At 22.7% G+C, this 16558-nt stretch overlaps 2 protein-coding genes across 4 annotated transcripts; one reads left to right on the forward strand and one right to left on the reverse strand.

The window, feature by feature from the left end:
* The first annotated feature begins 3276 nt into the window (after positions 1-3276).
* Positions 3277-6501, forward strand: LOC123270616 (peroxisomal membrane protein PEX14). The gene is made up of 3 exons (XM_044736751.1): positions 3277-3618; positions 3710-4048; positions 6115-6501. The coding sequence occupies exons 1-3, from the start codon at positions 3562-3564 to the stop codon at positions 6499-6501; spliced, it is 783 nt and encodes a 260-aa protein (XP_044592686.1). The 5' UTR covers positions 3277-3561.
* Positions 6502-9096: 2595 nt separating this feature from the next.
* On the reverse strand, positions 9097-16558 carry LOC123270617 (CTD nuclear envelope phosphatase 1 homolog). 3 transcript variants are annotated; one of them, XM_044736753.1, is made up of 6 exons: positions 16467-16558; positions 15948-16112; positions 12684-12750; positions 12367-12568; positions 11900-12117; positions 9097-10187 (listed from the first exon to the last, which is right to left on the reverse strand). In XM_044736753.1, exons 2-6 carry the CDS (start codon positions 16044-16046, stop codon positions 10030-10032), a joined length of 744 nt encoding a protein of 247 aa, XP_044592688.1. In that variant the 5' UTR covers positions 16047-16112; positions 16467-16558; the 3' UTR covers positions 9097-10029. The 3 variants fall into 3 exon arrangements, with proteins under 3 accessions (XP_044592688.1, XP_044592689.1, XP_044592687.1); XM_044736754.1 differs by having other exon boundaries at positions 15957-16554; XM_044736752.1 differs by having other exon boundaries at positions 15948-16554.

Raw genomic sequence — 16558 nt, forward strand, 5'->3', positions numbered from 1 at the left:
CGTTGAAAAAATTTCTGTCTGTCATCTTCAGTATCATAAATGTAACTATTTATATAATAGAGAAAATTACTGTTTTAAATAATTAAAATTATTAATCACTTGTAATATTTTACTTCATAAAAATCCTGAGTTTGAAATTTCTCTTTGGAATATTAAAAATTGACATATATTTATTTATTAAAATTTATTTATACAAAAATAAATGATACTGAAATCAGCATCAGACACTTGACAATTTTTCTTTATTATCATAAAAAAAAATTATTTTTAAAATTATTGTATTTGTAATTTTTTTTATTTAGATGTGGAAATTTTTATTAAATTTTTTTACAAAAATAATAAAAAAAAATTGACATTTGTCAGTTAACTTCAAGATCATAAAAATTAATAAAAAATAAAATGATACTTAAGTTAGCTGACAAATGTCAATTTTTTAAATTCTCACACAACAAATCAATTACAATAACAAAAAATAATAATAAAATTAGCCGACATTTTTATGAAAATTAATTTAAAAGATATTTGATAATTTTTAGAATTTTTTTTACAAATAAATTATAATAAAAAAAATGAGAAAAAAATTGACATGTAGAAATTATAAATGCAATTTTTTAAAAATAACTTTTCAAAAAAGATTTACTTGGTAAATAAAATTAAAAAGTTATCAGTGACTGCTAACTTTAATCTCATGACATTTTTTATTTTTTGATTTTGTTTAATTTATTAAATTAGAACTAAAAAAAATTTTTTTTTAATTACACTTACAGTTTTTCAAATTTTTTACAAATGAAATTTAAAAAAAAATTTTTTTTTGTAATAATTTTTTCAATAAAAAAAATTCTAAAAATTTTTTAATGTCCGCTAACTTTAATGAAAATTAATTTACCAGATATTTTATAGTTTTAATAATTTTTTTAACAATTAAATTATGTCAAAAAAATTGACATTTAGAAAATTAGAAAAATAAAAAATCCAATTTTTTAGAAACGATTTTTTGGAGCAAATTTATTTATTAAAAAAAATTAAAAAATTGTCAAGCGACTGCTAACTTTAATGTCATCTAACTTTATTGTCATTAAAAAAAATCTTTTTATTTTTAGTGTCATGAAATTTAAATTAGCATATATTTAGTAATTTTAAAAATTTTATAACAAATAAATTATGGCAAAGAAAAATTAGAAAAAAAATTAACATGTAGAAATTTTAAAAAATTAGAAATGCAATTTTATGAAAATTAATTTAGCATATGTTTAAGAATTTTATAATAAATAAAGTATGGCAAAAAAAAAATTGACATGTAGAAATCTTAAAAAATTAAAAATGCAATTTTTTAAAAATCATTTTTTGGAACAAATTTTTTTGTTGAATAAAATTAAAAAATTGTGAAGTGACTGCTAACTTTAATGTCATTAAACTGTCCCCTTGTTATTTTTTTATTTTGAACACGTGGAATTTTTCAATTCAATTTTTATTATAATAATTAAATTGTAATAAAATTATAAAAAAATTTCTAACGTCTGTAAACGTCACCCTCGCGGTTTTGATAATGCCGTAAAAATACTGTAATTTTTCGGCATTTATGCTCATGCCGTATATTTACCGTTATAATTCGGTAATAATGCGGTTAAACTATAGTTGTTTTGGCCAGTTTTTATACTGTAGTTATCCAGTATATATACTGCACTTATGCTGTACAGTTACCAAAAATATACTATACAATTACCGCATTAATGCCCAAATTTTACCCAAAAAATTCCAAATAATTACCGTAATAATATAGTAATTTTGCCGAATATTTTCTGACATAATGGACAATTATTAAAGATTTAGTTTTATTTTTAGTTCACTTCTATGTTAGAAATGAATAAAATGAAAAATTTCAAATTTTGCTTTTTATTCTCCATCGCTACTTTGCAAAAACAAATACTATTTTTGAATAAAAAATATGTAGAATATTATTTTTTAATTAGGTATTTAGCGATAATTAATATAAAATAATACATATGTTAAGTAAACATATTCTAATTTTAATTTCAATTTTTAATTTCTCACTTAGAAAATTGCAAATTTTCTAAAATCGAAAAGTTATATTGTTCCACATCTATAATTATATTATTTAATTTTAAATGTGCTTATCGTAAGATGGACAGTGTGGCTTAATGTATATAGAATAAGCAAAAAAATAATATGGTATAGACCGGGTAGCTCAAATGGTAGAGTAGCCGACATGTCCCCAGGAGGTTCTGGGTTCGAATCCCAGTCCGAGCGTTATTTAATTTGACACCATTTTTTAAATATGGTTTTAATACAGTCATTTTACTGCCTTATTACCGTAAATATGCCGCATTTTCAGCGTAAATGTATCGCATTTTTACGGTAAATGTTCCGTAATTTTTCGATAAAAAAACTGACCAAAACAACCGAAAAAATGCTGAAAAAATACCGCAATAATACTGTATAATTGCAACATTTTTTCGGCATTTACAAAACCGTTAGGGCAGTGTCATAAAATAAACTCCAATATTTTTGAGGGTTGCAGTCAACTAGTCAGACTAACAACATTCCGAATTAATAAATTACTAGAACTTAGAAAGTAAATATTAAATGTAATTTAAAATAATTAATTTTACAAATTTTAAAATTCCGAAAAATATAATCTTAAATAAAGAAAAATCTAAAGCTATATTAATAGAATCTTTCAAAGTTACAAAGTCTCAATAAATTAAAAAACATAACAACGAAAATTTATACGCCAAAATGAATGAACAGACGAACACTCATTTAGCCGAAAAATGTAAATAATTTTATATTTAGATTAGAAATTTTTTTTAATTAATTTTAAATTAATTAATTTTTGAAAATTAATTTTATTTTAATTTACAAGCATGTATGGAAAACACTCAAATTTCATGATTGTAAAGGTGGACCATCTAAAAAAAATTTCCAATTTTTTGGATGAGTAATTTTCGGCCGAATCATTATTCGGATAGGTGAGTATTCGGATGAATATACGTCTGAACAACCCTTTTTCGAAATCAAATTAATTTTAACTCTTGAGGAATATAAGATTTATATTTACTTTTATTCGATAACCCGGTGTTTTATAATTTACAAAATTGTTTTTCGGCTGTTATTCTATTTAAGCTAATGTATTTTATAAACTTTGAATGTAGCGGAATTTTAAATTTTCTAGAGTCTTAATAATTTGGAATGTTGTCGATCTGACTAGTTGACCGCAACCCATTTTTGACAGAAATATGTATAAATAACCATTTACTCACCAGTTAGCGTGACAGTCTAGCCGCCCGAACCTTCCCGATGGATTTTGAACTATACGCATGTACTATGAACAACTTAGGTTACGTTATTGCATAGATTATCACAATAAAATGCACGTACAGTGATACAGTAAATAACAATGGCATATAAGTGACCGAGAGTAAACAATTAATGCATAATTTAAACATAATAATATACATAAATATATATTGATAACAAATAAGACTTCAGTTAAAGTTAACCTTAGCTTATTGTGTATATATTTTATTTAATATTTAAAAAATGGCAGAGTACAATGACAGTAATAATTTCAATAGTAATTCTTTACGCGAAAATTTGGCAAGTATTTTTTATAATTAATTATTAATTAATAATTGTTAATGATTTATTTTATTTAATTGACAGTTATATTTTTTTTTTTTTTTTTTAGATAAGTACAGCGGTCAAGTTTCTTCAAAACCCGAAAGTCATATCGAGTTCATCAGATAAAAAATATCAATTTCTTTTGAACAAAGGGTTGACAGATGATGAAATTAAAAAAGCATTTAGTCTTGCATCAATAGTACTTCCAATCGATGATAAAAATGGATTTAGTGCTGTATCTATTCCTTCCTATAATAATAATAACAGCAGTATCGTTGATAACAATTCTGTACATAATAATAATGTAGTGCAAACTCAGCCAAAGTGGATTTATGCCGTTAAAGATTTTATTAATATTACCGCCTTTATCGGCACTACTTTATATTGCTTACACTGGGCTAACAAGGTAATTTTTTTTGTCTACTTATTAAGTTCAGTAATAAATTTAATAGATTTTAGAAGTCGGGTAGAAAATCTGATTAGCTAAGTGGTGATTTTTTCGAGTGAAAAATTTTTATTTTTATTGGAAAAAATGAAAATTATGATATTGATTATGATTATAAATAAAATTTAGAAAAAAGAAAATATTTTTTATAAAAATTTTTATTGAAATTTGTCTCGTGGAATTTTATTAAATTTGATAAAATTATGTAAAAATTTGATGACATTTTTATAAGCTTTAAATTTCATATCACTTTTTAAAATTTGACGTCAGTAAAACATGTAATCTAATTAAATTTTATAATTGTTGAATATTTTTTTCAAAAGCATCAATTTTTGTTGTTATTATTATTATTATTAAATTTAAAACGGCCTAGTAATAAAAATAATAATAACTAGCAACCTTTCAGTCACTATGTGATTGCCGTGACTTGCAAACTGTAAAAAATTAAAATTTTGCTTTATTAAATAATGACTTTTGTTAAATTGCAATTTAATTTCTTAAATATTGACATTTTTAAAGATATAAGCTCATCCCGACGTTACACTCATCAAAAGCTTTCATTTGAGTACCCACATGCATTTTCACATATTTTTCATATATACAAATATATAATATATATATAAATATATGAAAAATTGATGTGGGTACTCAAATGAAAGGTCTCAATCAGTGTAAAGTCAGGGTGAGTTTATATCTTTAAAAATGTCAGTAGTTGACAAGATACAAGGTCATTTCTTAATTACTGACATTTTTAAAGATATAAGCTCATACCGATGTTACACGCATCAAGAGCTTTCATTTGAGTACCCACATGCATTTTCATATATTTTTCATATATACATATATATAATATATATAAATATATGAAAAATTGATGTGGGTACTCAAATAAAAGATCTCGATGAGTGTAAAGTCGGGGTGAGTTTATATCTTTAAAAATCTCAATAGTTCACAAGATACAAGGTCATTTCCTAATTAATAATATTTTTAAAGATATAAACTCATCTCGTTGTTACACTTATCGAGACCTGTCATTTAAGTATCCACATGGTATTTTTCATATATTTTATATATGATATTTGTGGAATATATAAATATATAAAATATATGAAGAATTGATGTGGGTACTCAAATGAAAGGTCTCGATGAGTGTAACATCAGAATGAGCTTATATATTTAAAAATGTCAATATTTCACATGATAAAAAGTCATTTCTTAATTATTGACATTTTTAAAGATATAAACTCATTTTGTCGTTACACATATCGAGACCTTTCATTTGAATACCCACATAGTATTTTTCATATATATTATATATATAATATTTGTGGAATATATAAATATATAAAATATATGAAAAATTGATGTGGGTACTTAAATGAAAGGTCTTGATGAGTGTAACATCGGGATGAGCTTATATCTTTAAAAATGTCAATACTTTACAAGATAAAAGGTCATTTCTTAATTATGTATCTAGAGATGAAGCATTTTTGAATGCAGCCTAAATACTTACCATAATAAATTGACTATCGGTGAGAATGATATGAAACCTTGAAAAGACACAAATTCAAGTCAAGACCTTTGTAATGACACTAAATTTCACTAAAAAAACCGATTTTATCATATGACTATCCGGGAAACAAAATTTTTCTTATTCTCTCAATAATATAGATAATAGTCAAAACTTATTCCTAAAAATTATTAGTATTATTATTATTATTATTTATTAATGTGCTAATTTTAATTTTCTATTATAAAAAAGTTTTAAAATATTTTCCTATTGATTTAATTTAATAAAAAATTAGTTTTTTATTTTTTTTCTAATAAAAATAAAAATCAAACTTCAATAAAAGTCGGTAATTATTTTTAAAAACAATTTTCTTATTTTAAAAAAACCACCATAGTTTTTGATGAAAATTAATTACAAAAAAATAATTATTCATATTAAACATCAATGCTTCTCGAATAATATTAACTATTTTAATCTCACAAAACTCTTGATTTTAATTAATTCAATTTTATTACAGAAATTTATTGAGCCATTTATATTCAAAAGTAAAAAATCTCCAATCAAGCCTGTGGATAAAAATGAAGAATTATTAAAAGACGTGAAAGAGATGAAAAAATCAATGGCTAACCTTGAAGAAAAAGTTGACAGAATAACGTGCAATGATATGTCAGACCCTTCAGTACCGCGTTTAGTTCAAGAATTAAAAAATGATGTAGCTAGTTTAAAAGGTTTACTCTTGTCTCGTAAACAATTTCCAAGCGCACCACCCTCGATTCCAAGCTGGCAATTAGATGACACATCTAATCAAAATCGAGAAAAAACTACCGAAGATGATGCAGCCAGCGGGAGTAGTGCTAATAATTCCGATAGCTCGTTAGAAATGATTCGAGAGGATCCTAAATAAATTCTTTTCTTCATGAACAAAATAATTAACAGCTGTTTTACAAAACTTTTTTTTTACATTAATAAAATTAATTAAATTGTATTTTTTAGATTTTTTTTCTCGAAAATTTTTATAGAAATTTTTTTTGAATTAAATTTTGTAATATTAAAAATTTCTAATAAAAAATTTTTAAGTATACTTATATGTTATTTAAATTATTGCACTGATCAAAAGATTTATTAACTATTAATAATTTAATTTATTTGAAGACAATTATTTAATTTATTAAAGTTTAATAAATGTTTTTTTTATTCAATTAATATTTATTTGGGAAGAAAGAACATTTATTAATAGTCAATAAGTATTTATTAATAGTTAACAAATATTTATTAACAGTTAATAAATATTTTGTTGAGTGAATTTGTTTAGCTTGCAATTTCATATGATATCAAGATTAGTTATAAACAAAAATCATTTTTATAAATTATTTGCATTAATTGTATTGCATTAAAATAACGTTTATTGTAAAATACCAAATTCTATCACAGCTCATAATTATCTTTTATATTTTTAAATATTAAAAAGTTAATTTATTTAGTGAATTTAATTATTATCATATATTTCAGCTATAGAGTTATTTCTTAACAGCCGGTCCCTACACGAAAGAACAAGATGACACTGGGTATCATCCCAGATTATACTTAGTATTATCTGTGGTGAAAAAAAATTTCAGATAGTAGCTAGAAAAATCCAGATTATACTGCGTGATATCTAGATTATACTCATTGTAATCTGGATTATACTAACTACTATCTGAAATTTTTTTTACTCAGTATAATCCGGGATGATATCCAGTGTCATCTTGTTCTTTTCGCGTACGATTGCAGCTTTATATTTCTTTTCTAGACAAAGAAGAATTTTGAAAAAAACGCTCTGCTACATAATAGATTTTTTAATTATCTATTTCGTATAGCAGGGTGTTTTTTTCAAAATTCTCATTTGTTTAAAAGAAAAACATAAAATTTCAATAGCTTTATAATCATGAATGCACCGAGGATAGTACCGTTTCTTGCAGTGAGTGCAACGCGAGAAAAAGAGGGGATCGGCTGTTTTTAAGTACTTAAACAATATTGAAAAAATAATAATTTTTAACTATTTTTATACAAGCAATGGATAGTTAAATTAATCGAAAACTAATGGGATTGAAATAATTTTCAAATAAAAAATAAATTAATACAATCACGCATATTTTGCAATTTTTTAAAAATATTTTTAATTGTAATTTTAAAAGAATGTATGTTGAGTTAGAATACGCCTCTTTCGTGTGAATCTACCGTTTTTTTTTTATTTTTAGGCTAAAAATGAGCATTTTAATGAATTATTTAGAAAAAACATTTATAAGCCCTTTTAGCTTTAGGTCATAAAATTTTCAAATTCCTAAAGCTAAAAGGGCGCATAATTAGAGACATACGCCCTTTTAGCTTTAGGAAATCAATGCTTGATTTTTCGACGAAGAATATGTCAACTAGTCGATTGGTGATAAAAAAAAAAATTATGCGCCCTTTTAGCTTTGCAAAGCTAAAAGGGCGCATACTTTGCCATGCGCCCTTTTTGCATTAGTCACGCGATATATAATATATATAAATATATGAAAAATTGATGTGGGTACTCAAATGAAAGGTCTCGATGAGTGTAACATCGGGATGAGCTTATATCTTTAAAAATATCAATAGTTTACAAGATACAAGGTCATTTCTTAATTATTGAAATTTTTAGAGATGTAAGCTCATCCTGGTGTTACACTCATAAAGAGCTTTCATTTGAGTACCCACATGCATTTTGATATATTTTTCATATGTACATATATATATATATATATATATATATATAAAATATGTGAAAAATTGATGTGGGTACTCAAATGAAAGGTCTTGATGCGTGTAACATCGGTATGAGCTTATATCTATAATAATGTCGGTAATTGACAAGATACAAGCTTATTTTTTAATTAATGATATGAAAAATATATCAAAATGTATGTCATATGATATGAAGATTGCTTTCAAACAAAAATCATCTTTATAAATTATTTGCATTAATTATATTACATTATAATAACGTTTATTGTAAAATATCAATTTCTATCACAGCTCATAATTATCTTTTATATTTTTAGAAATTAAAAACTTTAATTTATTTAGTGAATTTAATTATTATCATGTATTCCAGCTATAGGGTTATAAAAAGTACCAAAAGAAAATTGCTATTTTTGCTTTTTATTTTAAATAAATATTTTTTAACAGTTAACAAATATTCATTAACTATTAATAAATATTTCTTAACAGTTAATAAATTGTACTTAATAAATTACTTTACATAAATACGATTTATTACATTTAATAAATCGTATTTAATAAATAATTTATTAACTGTTAATAAATATTTATTAAATCCCATGATGTTAAAAAATTATTTATTAACAGTTAATAAATATTAAATATAAACAAATCCTTCCATCAGTGTGTCAATAAATAATTGATAAAAATTGTAAAATTAAAAAAAAATTTTTTTTTGTTTAAAAAACAGCTGAATTTTTATATTAAAAAAAAACAATTGTCTTATTATTATCATTTATTAAGAGTCTATAATTAACACACCTTCAACAAGATTTCTACAAACTAATACTATTACTATTATTATTATTAGTTTATTATTAAATAATTAATAATTAATTTATCAATGCTATTATTTATAACAAAGACATAACATTCCGATCAATATTACATTTTATCATTTTTTCATATATCATACTGTAGCTATATAGTAAAAGTAAACAATAATAATTATCATTTTCACAGTAAATAATTAATCAATAATATAAATCTACATTTAAATATACATTGAACTATTTATTAATCAAATACAGGATTTATCAACGTATATATTACGTGGAAAAAATATGATTGTTAATAAAAATAATTTAACACTGTATTTAATTAAAATTTTATATTTTTAATTATCATTTAAGCCAAATACTTATCAAATGTATTTTGAACACGTTTACATAATTATTCAACCATATATATAATACATGGAATATTGATCTTTGGCTAATGCATAATTTCGGAATAGTGCTTTACATTATTTACAAATTTAATGAAAAAATAATTAAATTGTGTGTTAATGAGGAAAATTAATAAATAAAAAAATTATTTTATTTTTATACTGAAAAAATAATAAAAAAAAAAAAAAAAAAAAAAAAAAACTAAATATTTTTTTTTTTGATAGTCAATACCGTGTTGCATTAAATGATGATGTTTGTAACAGATAAGATACTAGTTCAATTATTTAAATGTGTAATGAAAAAACGCACGATGTATACGTACGTATGACATTTATTTTTTATGTTGCCCGTGTTATTATTATTATTATTATTATTATTATTCTTATAATTAATTAATATTTTAATATTATTATTATAATTATTAATATTACCATTAATTAAACTATTTCAGCAAATCAATCGAGCATAATAAAAACACTAGACTGCTACCATCCGCCACCACCACTATGTGGTAAATGTAAATTTCTTGATAGCACTGAGCGTACGTCTTGAGTAAAACGAAGTGCATCGAGTACAGGTAATAAACTTAATAACGCTGTGTCACCGGCATCGCTGAACCATGATTTTATTGGTATCGCATTATCTGTAATTAATAATTTTAATTAATTAATAAAAGCACATTAATATTAATGTATATGATAAGGACAATTATTTTTGCATTAAGGAGTATCTAATAATTAGTTACTCATAAACAAAAATAATTAATAAAATTAATTTTTATGTTTCAAATTTTAATTTTAAAACAAAAAAAAAAAAAAAAAAAAGTGAACAAAAAATTTTTTTACAAAATTGATGAGCTAGGATTTGAAAAAAATTTTTTTGTATAAAAAAAAACTTTGATCTTAAGTTATTGTTTCATTAATAAATTGTTTTATTATTATTATTATTATTATTATTATTATTATTATTATTATTATTGTTATTATTATTATCAGGGCTTTTATTATCTATATTATTAAGAGAATAAATAAATTTTTATCTCCAGGATAGTTTTATGATAAAATCGGTTTTTTTTTTGTCTAATTCCTTATTTTTTAGAGGGTGATTTTTTAACATTTTGATGTAGCCATAATCGAATTATAAATTATTTGAATGATTCAAACCTAAATATTATCTCTATATATATCTCTATTAGATAATAATGATATTAAATGGTTTTTTAAAGTGACAATAAATTTTGAATTAATTGTTTGTTTCGTACAAATAGAAGATTCTCTAAAATGGAGTTAGACAATTTGCTAATTAGAACGTCGATATGTATAAATGAAAAATATATCAAAATGCATGTGGGTACTCAAATGAAAGCTCTTGACGAGTGTAACATTAAAATGAGCTTATATCTTAAAAAATGTCAATAATTAAGAAATTACATATATTATTTTGTTAACTCATGATATTTTTGAAGATATAAGCTCATCTCGACATTCTACTCATCGAGACCTTTCATTTGAGTACCCATATGTATTTTTTATATATTTTATATACATCACAAATATATCAAATATCATATATACGAAATATATATGAAAAATGCATGTGGGTACTCAAATAAAAGGTCTCGATGAGCATAACATCAAAGTGAGCTTATATCTTCATAAATGTCAATAATTAAGAAATGGCCTTGTATCTTGTGAACTTTTGATATTTTCAAAGATATAAGCTCACCCCAACATTACACTCATCGAGACCTTTCATTTGAGTACCCACATCAATTTTTCATATATCTATAAATATTATATATATGTATATATGAAAAATATATCAAAATGCATGTGGGTACTCAAATGAAAGCTCTTGATGAGTGTAACATCGAGATGAGCTTATATTTTTAAAAACGTTAATATTTAAGAAAGTACAGTGCAATTTAACAAAAGTCTTGTGATCTATTGACATTTTTAAAGATATAAGCTCACCCCGACATTACACTCATCGAAACCTTTCATTTGAGTACCCACATCAATTTTTCATATATTTTATATATATAATATATATCTATATATGAAAAATATATCAAAATGCATGTGGGTACTCAAATGAAAGCTCTTGATGAGTGTAACATCGGGATGAGCTTATATTTTTAAAAACCTCAATATTTAAGAAAGTACAGTGCAATTTATCAAAAGTCATCATTTAATAAAGCAAAATTCTATTTATTTATAGTTCACAAGTCACGGCAATCACATAGTGAATGCAAGGTTGCTAGTAAAACTTAATTGGGAAAATTATAAAAAAATTTTTTTAATTTAATTTATTCTAAAGTTAAATAAGAAATAATTAAATAAATAATTGTCTTACGTGGATAAGCTCTGTAAGCACCAGGACTATTGTCAAGTATAAAAACTGACGTTAAGTCAGAACAAATAGCTGCTAAATCCTTAGTATATGATCCCATTTCAGGAGTGCAGTGTTGTCTGTAATATCTACGTCTAAGAATGCCACGATTGTTGTCCAATTTATCAGCTACTGCAGCTCCATATATTTCCATTGATGCTGTAAACACTACCAATTCGTACCTGTAATAATTAAATATTCTTTATTAGAAAAATTTTTCACTCTAATTAATATATTCAATAGTTTCATTACTTCGAATACTCAATTATAGAGAAAACACAATTAAAACAAATATTTTTCAGCTGTACGAATACAAATTACATCACTTTAATTTTTGGTTTTGTAAGTTAAGAATTTCTTTTTTTTGTTAGTAATATATTATTCAAATGTATAAAAATTATTACAATATATTGAATTGACTTTATACTTACCATTGACTTACAATATCCAAAAAAAAGTCAACATGCGGTCTTTTGTGGACGAAAAATCTAACAGGATGCCGATCAATTGTCACCTTCAGTACAAAATCAGGTGGTGTACCAGGTCTAACTGTTGGTCTTGCTACTCCATCATGATGTGAATGGATCAATGTTTCATCTAAATCTAATACTAGAACTTTTCTCTTTACTATACCTGGAAAAATATTATTTTATTAATTGCTTATCGATTTTTGGACATTTAATTAAATAATGAGAATTATTTAATAAATTTTTAATTATAAAAAATTACATAATATAATTTAACATACTTAATCGATGTTTTGATAGAGGTGACAGTGGAAATATTTCATATTTAACTGGTTGCATCTGTGAAATCTATTTAAATATAAATTAATTAGATATTAAAATTGTCAAAAAAAAAAAAATTACATACTTAGAAATGTATCGAAGATTTTATGGAATTTAAAGAATTTTTAATTCATTATGTTGAAATTGAATTATTTGAATAGATTGCGGTAGTAAAAATTTAGATAATTTATAATATTTTTACAGAAAATAAGAGCTACTTAAATGTTTTTTTATAATTACAAAATTTTTATGCAAAAGTCACTGAAATTTTTAATATTTGTAAATATTATATCGAGATATGTACAATTTAATTTAAAGCGTTTTTACAAAATAAAAGTCATACAAATAAATCACTTCGTTGTGAGACGTTGGATCACAATGTTAAATAATTACTCTAAAAAAAAAAAAGTAATGACAATTTATTGAATTATAATCAAAAAATAGAAGAGCAAAAATTATTCATGTTTTTTTTTTCAAATTGTTGATTGGTGAAAATTAATTTTACTGAAAATTTAAATATCCTTAATTAAAAAAAACAAAAAATAATTTAATTCATGAAACTAGTAATTTATTAGCTCAATATATTCATGGTAGAAAAAGTAGTATGTATAAACAAAATTAATCAATATTTAATATAAATTTTCAATGAGTTGAAAAATTAAATCATTATATTGATAATAGACAACCCTTGAAAAATTTTCATAAAATTACACGTATAAGTTCAATGAATAAGAAGAAAATGAAATTTTTTTTAATACAACTATAGAATTGTAAGTATTAATTGTTAATTAATCATCAAATTTTTTATATTTTTTTTTCAAGAATTTTTAAAAGTATTATTTATGCTATTTATATTATTTATTTAATTATTATTACATTTATAAAATATTATTATTATTATTATTGTTGTTGTTGTTAAACTAATGTAAATTGCAGATGGCGTTAAAAATAATAAATAAATTATTTACAATTAAAAAAAAAATTGTCAAGCTCTACTGTAAGCTAACTTATAAACTTTTAATCAAACTTTTCCAGGTGATTCTTTTGAAATGATTCAAATTAATAATAAATATGTGTTTTTTTTAATATTAATTACTCAATAAAATTTTAAAATTTATAATAAACTTAAAAATCGTCATATTTTATCCTTTCAGTAACAAAATTTACGATACTCAAATTAGCAGACATCTGATTATTTTTTTCTTCTTAGCAAATAAATTAGTATTGATAAAATATTTAAAAAATTGCAACCAAAAATTTCTACTCATGAAATTTTTCCTACAAATTTACTATTAAATTATTTATTTGTTAAAAAAAAACTATCAAATGTCTGTTAACAAAAGCCAAACAATTTTCTTCGCTTTTCTCAACTGAGAGTAAATACAAAAAAAATCTCAAAATTTTCTGTTAGCTCCAAGTTTTTCATGTGTATCAAACACTGGAGCTCTTATCTTATGTAAATCGGTGTAAGAGCCTGCTGTTTCCAATAATTTCTGCAGTTTCAGCTTTTTTATATATTCTATAAATAATAAAAATCAATAGACCCTTTTTATAAAATAATTATTAAGAATAAATAAATATCTGTCAATTTAAAATCCCCAAATCTTCAATAGATTCCTAAAAAATAAAAAATAACATTAGTTCAGTGCACATGTGAAATAATAATAATAATAATAATAATAATAATAATAATAATAATAATAAAGTTAGCCGATGTTTTTGATTTTTTTTATTTGTTAAATTGGAACTAAAAAATATTTTTTAAAAATTGCACTTATAATTTTCAAGTTTTTTACAAATGAAAAATTTTTTTTTATTTTTTTGTAATGATTTTTTCAATAAAAAAAAAAATTCTAAAAATTTTTAGATGTCAGCTAACTTAATTTTCAAAAAAAATAAATTTAGCAGATATTTTAGAATTTTTTTTAACAAAGAAAATATGGCAAAAAAAAATAAGAAAAAAAATTGGCATGTAGAAATTTAAAAAAATAAAAAATGCAATTATTTAAAAATTATGTTTTGGAACAAATTTTTTTGTTAAAAAAAATTACAAAATTCTCTAATGACTGCTAACTTTACTGTCATTAATTTTCATTATAATTTTTTTAATTTTTTAGAAATGAAATTTCCATTTCTGTTTTCTAATAAAAATATTGTAATAATTTTTTGAATAAAAAAATTTTTAGATGTCGGCTAAATTAATTTTCATACAATAACAAGAGTGTAAGAATGAATAAAAATAAAATAATATATATAAATAGTAAACATGAAAATTAACTTAGCAGATATTTAATTATTCAAAAAATTTTTGTACTAAATAAATTATGGCAAAAAAAATGACACAAAAATAAATAAAAAAATACAAAATGCAATCTTTAAAAAATAATTTTTTTCAACAAATTTGTTTTTTGTAATAATTTTTTCAGTAAAAAAAAAATTCTAAAAATTTTTAGATTGCTCTTAATTTTCATCATAATTTTTTTAGTTTTTTAAAAATGAAATTTTCATTTTTTTTTAACAAAAATATTGTACCTAATTATTTTTTGAATAAAAAAACTTTAATAATTTTTTCAATTATAATAAAGTTAGCTGACATTTTTGATGTTTTGATTTTGCTTAATTTATTAAATTAGAACGAAAAAATATTTTTTAAAAATTGCACTCATAGTTTTTGAACTTTTTTACAATTGAAAAATTTTTTTTTAATCAGAATATAATTTTATTTGTATCACCATATTTAGTGTTTTAAAAAACTGTTACCATTTTACTTTTGAAAATTTTTTTTAAATAATTTTTTTAATAAAAAAAATTATTAAAATTTTTCGATGTCGGCTAACTTTATTTTCATATTTTTTGAATAAAAAAATTTTGAAAAATTTTTAGATGTCAGCTAAATTAATTGTCATACAATAACAACAGAGTTAAAGAATGAATAAATAAAAATAAAATAATATATATAGTAAACATGAAAATTAACTTAGGAAATATTTAATTATTTAAAAAATTTTTGTACCAAATAAATTATGGCAAAAAAAATGACAAGTAAAAAAAAATGCAATTTTTAAAAAATATTTTTTGAACAAATTTTCTTGTAAAAAAAAAAATAAAAAAATTGTCAAGTGACTGGTAACTTTAACGTCATAACGTCATATAGTAGACTAATAACTATATGATGTAATAGTAATTAATATAAATAATAAAAGAGGTGCAGTGCACCTACTTACGGCTCTAACCTGCTTCTTGAGGAGAAAGCAGATGCAGGTCCACACACGTGAAGCCATTAGAAGGAAAGCCCTCATCCCCGTTTGCAATTGTTTCAGCATTTCTATTACTCATATAACCGGTTAAATCTCTTTGGCTGTATACGCACTAGTTAAATGCATACAACCCTGTTAAAACAATTATTTTTTATAACTTTATTTATGAACCAGCTTTCACAGGCACATGCACCAACAAGACATCAGACACTAAAATACTCTAATAGCTAATAGCTGTTGTGTATTGATACAACCAGTTACAAAGTGGTAAACAAACTCGGCATTATATCATCCTGCATTTGTGTTAATCATTTCCTTTTACTTTATCCGATTTTTAGTTTTATTTTCATCCGAACTTGCTTTACCAATTTGTTCGCGGAATAACACATAGGTGAGTTTTAAATATTCATTGTACCTGTTCACGAACAGCAGACACACGACAAAAATTATCTCGATTACAAATCACTGAAATCTTATTAAACTTACATGGACATTGTGTTTCACGGCTACGCTCATTTTTTTATCTGTGGAGTTATACGAGAATATGCAATGTAAAATCAGGAAAAATATTTTGATAA

This window comes from Cotesia glomerata, linkage group LG8, assembly GCF_020080835.1.
Source record: "Cotesia glomerata isolate CgM1 linkage group LG8, MPM_Cglom_v2.3, whole genome shotgun sequence".
Lineage (NCBI taxonomy): Eukaryota > Metazoa > Arthropoda > Insecta > Hymenoptera > Braconidae > Cotesia > Cotesia glomerata.